The sequence below is a fragment of the Sus scrofa genome, chromosome 4 (genome assembly GCF_000003025.6).
Source record: "Sus scrofa isolate TJ Tabasco breed Duroc chromosome 4, Sscrofa11.1, whole genome shotgun sequence".
Lineage (NCBI taxonomy): Eukaryota > Metazoa > Chordata > Mammalia > Artiodactyla > Suidae > Sus > Sus scrofa.
Genome location: NC_010446.5, coordinates 19,367,953 through 19,380,798, shown reverse-complemented (window position 1 = coordinate 19,380,798; position 12,846 = coordinate 19,367,953). Strand labels below are relative to the sequence as shown.

The window sequence follows — 12,846 nt, the reverse complement described above, 5'->3', positions numbered from 1 at the left end:
TTGCTCTCAGCACACTATTACAGAATAGTCATATTTTTGTTAAGGCATAAGAGGCAAATATGGAAAGAGCTTTACGTGGTTAAAAAGATGGAAAGAACATCTCAGTGGGAACAAAATCCTCATGAAAGTTAAAACAGATTCCTTTTCTTACGAAGGAGCCTCAAAAATAATCAACATGTTGACACTTTTATTAGGTAAGTTTCATCTCCAGACTATTTTATGAACATTAACTACTAATCTCCCATCACCTCTGCAAGGGATAAAAGTAGTTCCTTTCTTCATATTAGGGAAATGCTGGATGGAGCTCAGTGGAAAAATGGGGTAGAAACAGAGGCTTCCCCTTGTCTCCTTGCCAATCCTTGTCTGTAGTTTCCAATCTCTAGACCACTACATCGGCCATCTGAGACCACTTTAGGCTTTAAAAGTTGAGAACCCAAATAAATGTAGCATGTTGTAATATAGTTATAGAGAATGATAAGGCAAACCACAGCAATAAATAAAAATATACCTCCCCTAAGTGCCGAGTTATGAAAAAACTATAAACAGGGACAGAACAACCTAAAGGATGACTAGAAGTAGAAGAGGAAATCTTCCTTATGTTCCACCAAGAAAAGATGAAGGGGAAAAAAAGAGAGAGAAGGAAGAAGAAAAAAGGATGGAGGTGGAAGGAGAGACAGGGAGAGGATATCCAAAAAAAAAAAAAAAAAATACCTGGGGTGTGTTTTGAATCAGAAAATATTCGTAAGTTGGAGTATGTTACCATTTCACTGAAATGAAATCACATTAAATGACCATTTCATAAATTGAATCATAATGGTAATTTTATAAACATAGACAAAATAAAGGTAACTTACACAGACCAGAAGAATGTCCCAGCTTTCACCCCTTGCTTGGTGGCTGTAATCCACAGCTAATGAGGGAAATATAAGAGGCTTAGAACATGTTCTGAGTTGGTCAAAGAGAAAAAGGTTTTAAAATATATTAGCTTAGATATCTTATACTTTACCCAGACCCCACCATAAATTTCCCAAGATTTGCAACCTTTTATTTTTCACATCTGGAAGTCAGAATTATTCTTTCCATAAATGTTATTCAATACATTCTCTGTAAAAGCTTTCAAGCTCTGCTATGATCATAGCGGCTTTTTAAAAAACAAAAAACAAACAGAAAAAAAAAAACCCTCTTATTTCATCTCAAGAGTCTTTTCTGTACCTGTCTTTTCTGATCATTGTTTTAAACACTTCACGTAGTCTGCAGAATTCTGCTCATCAAAGGACCTCTAGTGACCATATGTTTCCTTGACTGCTGAATGCCTACAGAGAACCCCAATTTGGTACACAGATGCCAGAATCTCAGAATTTAGCTTTGTCTTGTTTTGTTTCAAATAAAGTTAATGAAAGGGAGTGGGGGTAGAGGGGGGAGGCTATTTTTTATTCTGGGTTTTCCCTTGTATTTTTACTTAGCCTTTCAGTAAATGGAATTTTCGAAGTAAGTTCCTGGGATAAGTTAGGTGAACCAAGCATGTCATTAAGGCTTTTAAAATATTCCTCCCAGCACATGCTGTCAGGAGGCAGAAGATATGGCAGTTAATAACTTGAGCTCTGCAACCAGATAGCTGGATTTTAAGCCTTGCCTCTGTCACTAGCCAGCCATATGGTTCTCTGACCTTCAGTTTCCATTAAAATACAGATAATATTATCTAGCACATAGGATTATTCTAAGCTTTAATGAGGTAATACATGTGAAGTCTTTAAAACAATGTCTTAACATTTGGTAAATGCTAGATCGATTTTAATTTTAATTACTATGTAATAATGGAAATAAATATAATCCAGTCAGTCTAAGAACATTAAAAACAAAATACGATGGCTAGTGAGCCAGTAAACAGAAGTCTGTGAAAAGAAACACCTTTAGGAGCCAAACAGGAAAAAGGGGTGTGGCTTGAGTTTTTCTAAGGCCAAAGCAAAAAAGTCTAGGAGTTGCAACCAACCGCTTTCTGGTTTCATTGTCTCCAGATTTTGACAGTGTTTTACCTACTCCAGTTACAACCTTTGTGTCTTCAGGAAAGGGGCAGTTTGGAGGTGGGGGGGCATCTCCTAGATGGTTTCAGAAAGGTCTGGAATGCTTGGCCTGGGAGAATTCTACTAGGATTCCCCATCCCTTGGGAGGACTGGAAATCCTCAGCTGCAAAATCATAGCTGTGCTACAGCCGGCAAGTGAAGAATGGGGCAAGAGAGCATGAGCGCCCTCTCAGATCCGTGGAGGTCTGAGCTACCAGTGGATGTCTTCATCATGAAAGAGGTGGAGTCCTCGTCCCATTGGGATAGACCACAGTGGTCAGAATCTTGGATTGCTCTGGAGCACCCTTCCTGGGTTTGGTTCAAAGTATCCTGCTTTACAGATAAATTCTGGCACTCCTACTATCTCCTGATCAACAAGGATTCAAAATGGGTCCTGGCGTGTTTCATTCATTCTCCTGCCAGTGCCTCCACTAGCGAGAAGATGTATACTCAAACTAAGTTCTGGACATCCTGCAGGTGCCACAAAACCACCTTAGATACCAGAGAGATCAGTTTTTTTAGAGTAAGTGATCTACTCTCACACAATTTAATTTCAGAAACACAAGCTTAGTGTATGCAGAGCCAAACAACTTCCTAGGAAGTCTTGGTATTTCTAAGGAAGTTGTACAAGGCAATACTTGGCAGATACGAAATGTAAAATCAATCCGGGGTTTTCTAATGGAAAATTTTTTTTAATATAATTTCATCAGATGATAACCCTGCACTTTCAAAAGTTATATTATGGGATACATGCTGATGTTGGCATTATCTGGGCAACAGGAAGCCCTAGGAGCAACTTTTAACTTGCTAACACTCAGGGGGAAAGATCATCAGAAGGAGTCTTTGCCAGGCTACTAGGAAAGAGCACTGGGAGAGATGACAGATGTGGGTGTGCTAAAAGCATCCTGATGGCAAAAGCAGAATTGCTGGTTCTTCACACTTTTCTGTACTTCCCAAATTTTTTACATTTTGGTAATTAGAAAAAAAATTAACCAACTGTAAAAGGCAATGTGAACTATGAAGACAAAGGTAAAAAAAAAATTTATTTCTTTATTTCTTTCAAAAAAGAAGCGAAAAAATTTCTTGCTGCTTCTTGGTCAAAGCTATGTTGGCCTTATTTTCTAAAAGAAAACTGGAAGCATGGTCAGAAAACTGCAAAAAGTGGACAGATAAGATAGAATACTTGAAATTTTGAAACATTTTTAAAATCTAGGAGTTCCCACTGTGGCTCAGTGATAACGAACCCCACAAGTATCCATGAGGATGTGGGTTTGATCCCTGTCCTCACTCCATGGGTTAAGTATCTGGCATGAGCTATAGTGTAGGGTGCAGATGTGTCTCAGATCTGGTGTTGCTGTGGCTGTGGCCTACAGCCAGCAGCTGCAGCTCCAATTCGACCTCTAGCCTGGAAACTTCCATATGACACAAGTGTGGCCATAAAGAGCAAACAAACAAAAAACTGAAAGAAAAGGATCCTAGCAACAATGAACCTGCTCTGCCAAGGTTTAGCAAATGGTACAAGACTGAAGCATAAAGTTTCTTAAATTAAATCAGATTATGAGCTGCTATAAAAGTTCCTTTGCAAGCTATACATATATATTATATTTCAGAACCCTGAAGTTAAATCTAATTAACTACAGAGGGGGAAAAAAAATGGCACTAAAATTTCCATCCAAAAGGAGAAAAATAAAAGAAGAACTTCTCAGTCTATAAGGGGGGGGGGGGATCATAAAACAGAAGTCATAAAACTAATTCCTTGTTAATTCAGAGAAGTGGGAATTACAATTTCCCATTCTGAATTTGAATGTAATATAAATTTCCTCAGAAATGAATCAAACAACATAGCTTAAAAAATTATCTGAGAGGATACGGAGTTTGGCCTTCCTCACTTTAATGCCAATAATTTTAATTCCACTGCTTTGCTTTATCTAGAAGTACAGCTTTTAATATTTGTGTCCTAAATGCTACCTTTTGAAAAGGGGTCAAATGGGAATGATGTTGTGTATTCTTGATATGTTATCAGGAATAATAAAATAAAATGAAACTTTCCCACTGGGACCAGGAGGATTTAAATGTGAAATCCAGCACTTTCTCAAATTCAGTAAAGTATGGAGCTGTGGGAAAAGAGGAGAAGTTTTAAGAAGGAAAATAAGTGAAAAACATTTTTGAAAACCAGAATTACTATTGTAGTCTTTCTAGCATTTCTTGGCAGGGTCATTATTTTACATTCAAAAGCAAAGAATTAGAAGAAATAGAATTCTAGGGGACCAGAGAAACAGGAGTGGCCCTAGCATCACTGGGAGTGAATCAATCACTGAGATTCAAGAGTCAGAACAGACTAAAGATGTGAAGGTTGGGGGATACAGCAGAACGGACCGTGGACAATGGACTGTGGACTAGTGTGGCTCCTTCCAGGTGGTCAGAGCCGGAAGAAGACGAGTGATGAAACAGGGGAAGAAGTACCAGAAAACATGCCTCAGAGGGAGGTGCACAACAGTTCGATCCAAAAGATAGTAAATGGCAGACCTAAATGTGTTGGGCTGAGGGTAGGTCCTGAGAACAAAGAGATAAATAAGGGGGCTACCCTCGTGGCGCCCATGGACTAAAGTGGGTATGTGGATAATTTCAAATGATACAGCGACAATTATGATAGAAATAATACGAAAACCCAAAAGAAGAGTCCCCTGAGCTTAGCTAGGGTGGAGGGAACTTAGTGAAAGCTACTTGGGAATGGATCTTTCTTTCTTTTTTTGCTTTTTAGGGCCACACCCATGGCACAAGGAAGTTGAATCAGAGCTGCAGCTGCCAGCCTACGACACTGCCACAGCTACATGGGATCCGAGCCACGTCTGCAACCTGCACCACAGCTCATGGCAAGGCGGATCCTTAACCCACTGAGCGATGCCAGGGATTGAACCCACATCCTCATGGATGCTAGTCAGGTTTGTTAACCAATGTGCCATAACAGGAACTCCGGGAATGGATATTTCAACCGAAATTTGAAAGACAAATGAGCCTGATAGCACAGGGACCAGGAGAGCAGAGTCTATCCTAAGTACATCATGATATAGTAAAAAGAGAAAAAAATACAGTTGTATTTTTCAGAGTTGCATATGAAAAAAAGAAAAATAAAGAAAAGGTAAAATTTTCCCGAAAAAAAAAAAAAAAAAAGAAAAGAAAGACACCTGTTAGCAAGATGACAAAATAAACAGAGAGGTAAGAAAAGACTAGCCCTTTCCATCAAGCCGATCCCGTTGGCTTCAAAGTTTAGTCCTATTCTAAGATCATTCCTCTCTTTGCTGTCTTTTTCTTACATTTATACACTACAGTAATTCACAAGGAGGGCCACAGGACTAATGCACTGCATCACTAATACTGGCCAAAAACTACCATAGGCCAAGCAACGTGAGAAATAATAAGAATGCATCTGCTTCTCTTAGAAATGCCTTCTTCCAGAAACTATGACTTCAGAGGATTTGCAAATGATGAGGTGCTAGACTCTCAAATCTCCACACTCAGTGGCCCCCTTAAAGTCTCATGCGCTCTCCACTTTGCTGAGTCCAGCTTTAAACTGAACAGGGAATTTCCTCACTGACATACCTTAATATTAGAAATTACAGGACTAGGAGTTCCCGTTGTGGCTCTGTGGTTAACAAATCCGACTAGGAACCATGAGGTTTCGGGTTCCATCCCTGGCCTCGCTCAGCGGCTTCAGGATCTGACGTTGCCGTGAGCCATGGTGTAGGTCGTAGACACGGCTCAGATCCTGCATTGCTGTGGCTGTGGCGTAGGCCGGCGGCTACAGCTCTGATTAGACCCCTAGCCTGAGAACCTCCATATGCCGCGGATGAGGCCCTAGAAAAGAAACAAACAAACAAAAAAGAATAATAAAGTTGGAAAACTCACGCTTTCAAAAAAAAAAAAAAAAAGAAATTACAGGATTAGAGCAGAGGAATTTTTCAAAGAAATACACACACTTAGGGCACTCCATTAAAAGAGTATGGAACATACTTTTGTAATGAGAAAAAAGCAAATACAGTTTCAAAACAATAATGTAAAAAGGGATCCCATTATCATACGTATAAGAAAGGCAGGGTCATACAGTGAATGACAATATTAATAGTGCACTATGAAGATTAACAAATTAAAAGCAGACTCAACTTTGCTAAAGTGGCTATATCAGGGGGTTTTAAATGAAATTAAATTATAGAAATTATTTTTGGAAATCTAATGGTACAGTTTTCAGATGGACACTATACAAACGCCTCATGTCATATATCAGATTTCAAACTAGAATAAGAATGCTTCTTATTCACCATTTAATCTGACTCATATATTATTTAGCCAAATATCTTTCATGGTTTAATCACTCAGTAAAAATAAGTTGAGTTTAATTTAGTTACCTAAGATTTTTATAAGTATTTTCCTTACTCCAATTATTTTTTAACTGGTGATTTTTTTGTGAAATAAGCCTCTGAGAGGGTTTATAAATGCTTAAGGAATATTTTGTAAGGCTCATCTTTTCTTATACTATTTATAGTTTCTTATACTCATACTAAGTTTCTGCCCATACATTCTCCCTATATGCCAAATTTCAATAAAACATGTTTTAAAATCATATCTACTGTGCTCCTTAGAATTCTTTTTTTCAATTACTCAATGAATTTATTACATTTATACTTGTACAATGATCATCACAATCCAATTTTATAGGATTTCCATCCCACAACCCCAGCGCCTCTCATTCAAAAAAGCAGACAGGAACACAAATCAAATTCACCGCAAATCTTCGTCAGCGCTAGGAAATTACTCAATTTGGTGAAATGTGTCAACTTGGAGAGTTAGTGAGGAAACAAGCAAAGGGAGTTAAGACAGAGACTTCACTTCACTGAGCAGGTTCACAGGATTCCCTCTGCTCTGTTTCTGCAGAAGTTAATGAATATGTGGACTCATCCTCTGAGTCATGCCAACCCGGAGGAAGCCTAACGTCAACACTCAGCGTTAAGTGGATCTAATTGGATAAAATTACTATTTATCTCGATATCCTTTATGGCTCTTCAAGCAAGTTTGCTTCCATGACAAAATTAATATAAAATATCAACTGGCGGGGAGTTCCCATCGTGGTGCAGCAGAAACAAATCTGACTAGGAACCATGAGGTTGTGGGTTCAATCCCTGGCCTTGCTCACTGGGTTAAGGATCCGGCGTTGCCAGGAGCTGTGGTGTAGGTCGCAGACACGGCTCGGATCTGGCGTGGCTGTGGCTGTGGCATAGGCCTTCGGCCACAGCTCCCATTAGACTCCTAGCCTGGGAACCTCCATATGCCTCGGGTTTGGCCCTAAAAACACAAAAGACAAAATATATATCAACTGGCAACAGTTTGACAGAATCCTAAGTTCAATAATGTTATCTACGTACACCTAAAATGTTCCTCTATCATAAACTCTGTTCATGAAATCCACCCTGTGAACAAATTTCACCATGCTCATAACATAGGGCATCCTAGACTACAGGGACTCCAGCCGGAATAAAGACAGCAGAATCAGAACCTCTGCCATAAAGTAGCATGTCTATGGACATGCAAGAAGTCTTTCAATGTTTTTTTTGTTGGTGGTGGGGTTTGTTGTTGTTGTTGTTGTTGTTGTTGTTGTTTTGCCATATCTGCAGCATGCAGAAGTTCCTGGGCCAGGGATCAAACCAACACCACAGCAGTGATAACACCAGATCTTTAACCTACTGGGCCACCAGGGAACTCCACCAATGTCTTTCTTAAATGAAAAGCCCATATTTAACTTTGCATAATGATTTATGATGCAATATGACTATTTTTATCATAGATGACCTTTGTTTCAAAGAGCAATACCATTTTTTTCTTACTTTATATTCTCTATTTTGCCCATAGACTGCAGCAAACACTTCCAAGTAGTTGATCATTTAGGGAAGGTAGACACGTGGACGTGTGCAAACATTGCCCACTTTTCATGCCTTGGCAGATTGTAAAAGAGTCTCCCAGCCTCTTTCCCAACCAGTGCTCCAGCAAGCCTCGCTCCAAGGAGGCTCAGCCTCTGATCAGAGTTGACATGAGACGGAACCATTTGCCATTTTTCTTCTATGTGTTTCTGATTGACTGTGTGTACTGGGATGTGTTCTATGGGAATTCAGATCCTTCTACGCAAGACTGCACGCACTTAGTTCAGTTCTGCACGTTAAACAGCTGTGGTTTTGTGTTGTTGCAGTTGCTCACATCTGCCTAGCCATCTTATCTGAAGTAAACAGAATGAATTCTTTCAAAGTATTAATTTGCTGGTCCAGAATCAAGGTAGAATTCTATTTATTATATGCAACTTCCCAAGATCTTTAAAAATTGGATCAAACAAAATAATTCATAAATTTACTGCAGGTTTCGTTGAGGGTTTTTTTTTTTTTTCAGTAAATTTCCCTGTTCCTGTTCATAAGGCTCCTGGGCCAAAATTTTGCAATAATCATGTCATTCACTTTTTCATTATACCCATAAATCTAGTAAAGCAATAACATCTAACTATTCCTTCTTCAAAATATTTCTGAATTTCACCCCCGTGTCACCACTTCCACCACTATCATCACCTTAATGAAGACACTTATCGTCTCACACTTTTAGAATTATAACCTCACATAAACACACACATACACACATATATATATAGTATACATACAAGTGAATAAACACATAATATATAGATATATACACACAATACACACACACATATCCACCCACATATATACACAGTATTAAAAGACAGAAATGTTGCCAAGTGTGAGGAAATTAAATCTATCTTTTTAACAGATAACAAATTTGAGTATGAAATGTTTCAATACATAGACACACAAAAAAATGCAAAACGTACCGGTTGACCTCCCCACCATCTATGATTGAATTTCTCTCGCCCTCGCAGATGGAAAGTGGCATCAAATACAGGATCATACATTGAATTGCCAACAATTCCATGTGATTCTGGATACAGCCCCTTTGTGGAAAAGTAAACTTACTGTTAAAACAATCCACATATAATATTTCTTCCATAAATTTTCCTATCATAGAAGATTTTCTAGTAATATTTAATTTCCAAATTTATATAGATATATATAACCTTCATATGTATCTGTCTGAGCAAACATAAATATTACATACAGGAGTTCCCATTATGGCTCAGTGGAAACAAACCCAACTAGTACTCATGAGGATGTGGGTTCAATCCCTGGCCTTGCTCAGTGGGCTACGGATCCTGCATTGCCATGAGCTGTGGTATAGGTCGCAGACGCAGCTTGGATCCCAGGTTGCTGTAGCTATGGTGTAGGCCAGTGGCTGCAGCTCTAATTCAATCCCTAGACTGGGAATTTCCATATTCCGTGGATGCAGACCTAAAAATGGACTAATTCTAAGCCATCTGCAAAGCAACATGACTATAAGAAATTTAATACTTGAGTTTTTTTAACTGTCACAGTCTGATAAGATCACAATAATTTTTATTACAATAAATTAACCTTCGGACTGAAATTTACTTATGTGCTTCCAACGAAGCTTCTATTTCTAAATATACCATTCCTTTTCTTAGGCTCTATTTCTACTCCAAAGCAAAAAAAAAAAAAATTAATAAAATAAACAAATTATATTTTTAAAGAAGAAAGCAAGGTAGAATTGAGCATATCTGAAAATTAAATCATAGCTGCCCTCAAGTCAACATCATTATTTGAAAATTCTGAAAATAAAGAATAGATCCTGTGGTATTTGAGAGAGGTTGAATATATGTGTTCAGACAGAACTGCCCCTTAAAAAAAAAAGTTCTAAAGATGCAACGAAGTTCAGTCCCTCACAAAGTTGTAAAAGGCATTTACTATGAACAAATAATACAGATAAGATGGAAAACAGAAAGATTTTATTTGAACACTAGGGAACATGTTTTGAAAATCTCCCTTGAAGTCATTTCAGGATGAAATCAGCCCTTTGAATCTACACCATTTGAAAAAATACTTACAGTGGCCAAAGTGTATAAGTTAGGGAAGGTTTTTGTCGGGTACACTGGCCTCATGTAGGGGGAGTGGGTGCCACAAGACCCTGGAAACAGAAGTCAGATATTAGAGCAAGAGAACAGGCAGTAGTCACTTCATGTATGGAAATCCATTCTATAAACCATCAAAGACATGTGCTACCTTCACTTTGGAATTTCCAACAGTAAAGCCATTATCCATGTATCTCAAAACCGACAGGTACGTGGCTATTGCACAGATCATGGATTACAGATGGAAGCACAGCATGAAAATGACTTACTTAGTTTTTCAATGTTAGGCATGACCTTGCTGCCTTTCTTCATGTATGATGCACGGAAACCATCCACTGAGAAGATGATAAGTGGAGGACGAACAAACCTTCAACAGTAACACATTAAGCTTTAGAAAAATTATTACTACAGAATTTGCATTATACCTAGTCAATCACAATAATTAGAACCGAGAATTTTCAAGATGAAACTTTGAGTGAGGCGATCAGTACAAGCCTGGGCTTCCAGCCACATGACATTTGTGATGATGTAAGTCCAGACTTAAATGACCAGGGAAGGGACTGGACTTCAGAGTTCCCCTAACGTATTTTCTTCACAGCTGCTTTTCACATTGCAAACAAGGTTTTTCACAATGTAGAAGGCTATTATATTTGCCTAGAATATGTATGCTCGCATTGGCTACCTGAAAAACTCCTATTCATTCTTTAAAACCCAGCTCAAGATTTCCTCTTTCATAATATTAGTTGCTTGTGCATCTGAATCCTTTTAAGATATTAACACATCTTTTATTGTTCACATAGATTACATTATATTATGATGGTACATTAACATGGTTATTATTTCTCCACTAGTTTTATTAATTTCTTGCTATTTATTTATTTTGCTTTTTAGGGCCGCACCTGGAGCATATGAGGTTCCCAAGCTAGGGGTCAAATTGGAGCTACAGCTGCCAGCCTATGTCACAGCCACAGCAACACAGGATCCAAGCTGTGTCTGTGACCTACACTACAGTTCACGGCAATACCAGATCCTTAACCCACTGAGTGAGGCCAGGGATCAAACCCGCAACCTCACGGTTCCTAGTCAGATTTGTTTCCGCTGTGCCACAACGGGAACTCCTTCTAAAGTACCAGTTTGGGTTTTATTCGTCTTTGCGTTTGTGGACCCATAGTAGGGTTTCAATAAATATTTATCAAATACAGGAAGGAAGGAAGGAAGGAAGGAAGGAAGGAAGGAAGGAAGGAGAAATTAACAGTAATAGCACTTCACTAGAATTAAATACTTAGAAAAATTCTTTTAGGTTTAATTATAAAGTAATTGCAAAAATAATTAAAATTGTTGAAGCTCTCTAAAAATTAATCAATAAAGGATTAGACCATCCATCTAACTAGGGCAGGACTGAGGAAATAAGCTCTTGCTATATTGTAAAGCTACAATTGTTCAATCATATTTGAGAATACTAAACTATGTGCAAAATTGTTTCTAACAGTTTGAAGATAATTCAGCAAGTGTGGGCTTGAGCTTATTTGAAGCCACATAATATATGAGGCACATTTTATTTTATTTTATTTTATTTTATTTTTTTGTCTTTTTTTGCCTTTTCTAGGGCCGATCCCATGGCATATAGAGATTCCCAGGCTAGGGGTCTAATCGGAGCTGTAGCCAACAGCCTACACCAGAGCCACAGCAACACAGGATCTGAGCCACATCTGCAACCTACACCACAGCTCACGACAATGCCGGATCCTTAACCCACTGAGCAAGGCCAGGGATGGAACCCGCAACCTCATGGTTCCTAGTCGGATTCATTAATCACTGAGCCATGACGGGAACTCTGATACGAGGCACATTTTAAATGAGTCACCTATAAAGCACTAAGACCAACATTATGTATGAGTTAATTATTATCATTACTATTATCATTTAAAGCTTCTACCACTGTTTTTTCCTCAAAAATATCTGAACACATTTTAAACAGAAACTACTGCCATTCCATTCTGAAAGTCCAAAGAAGTGCAAACATTTCATGAAAGTTAAAAAAGAAACAAAATATGTAAACACTTAGAATTTGTGTCCCAGGCTATGCTGCCTAAAACAAAAATACACTCAATCAAATACATGAATGAAAACACACTGGGAGAACATTTATTTTCTGCCAGGCATTTTAAGGGGCCATGAATTTTCAACAGTTTCCTGGAAGGCATAATAAGTGCCTTATGCTGGTCACACTTGAGCTGTGGGATGTCACTCGAGTTTGGCTGTACCCCAGCAAAGCAGTGCTTCAGTGGCTTATCAAGTTTCTGAAGCATCTGGTAGGAGTTACCATCTTGGATAATATTTTTAAGAAATTCTGTCATCGTCCCTTCAGCCACCCCACAACCAAAAAAAAAAAAAGGAGGGGGGAGGAAAAGCAACACATTGGGGGACAAAAAAAAAAAAAAAACAACAAAAAACAAAAACACAGAAAAAAACCAGATCACTGCCAGAAATATTTCTTTCCTTCTTCAGTATTATTTAGACATACTTTGTAAATTCTTCAGCTAAGATGACTTACGGAGGATAATCAAGTCTCCAATATGTGCAGAGGCAATGGGAGAATTTTTTTTTAAATGCCCTACTTCAAGATGAGCATTCCAGTTTCTGATTGGCAAATTACCCATAAGTATTCATAAGTTTGCCTAACTAAGAGGATTTCAGTGTACATTGTTTATAACCATTTACCCCTCCATAACCTGTGATATTTTATCATAA

At 38.3% G+C, this 12,846-nt stretch overlaps 1 protein-coding gene across 15 annotated transcripts in view; it reads right to left on the bottom strand.

Moving 5' to 3' along the window:
* ENPP2 (ectonucleotide pyrophosphatase/phosphodiesterase 2) overlaps positions 1-12,846 on the bottom strand; it is a 113,678-nt gene that overhangs the window by 52,694 nt on the left and 48,138 nt on the right. For all 15 annotated transcript variants that reach the window (XM_005662883.3, XM_021088984.1, XM_005662884.3 and 12 more), the window contains exons 6-9: positions 10,365-10,462; positions 10,072-10,151; positions 8,944-9,063; positions 855-910 (exon numbers count right to left, since the gene is read on the bottom strand). In XM_005662883.3, coding sequence (XP_005662940.1) covers positions 855-910; positions 8,944-9,063; positions 10,072-10,151; positions 10,365-10,462 — 354 coding nt within the window. The remainder of the gene's footprint in view (positions 1-854; positions 911-8,943; positions 9,064-10,071; positions 10,152-10,364; positions 10,463-12,846) is intronic.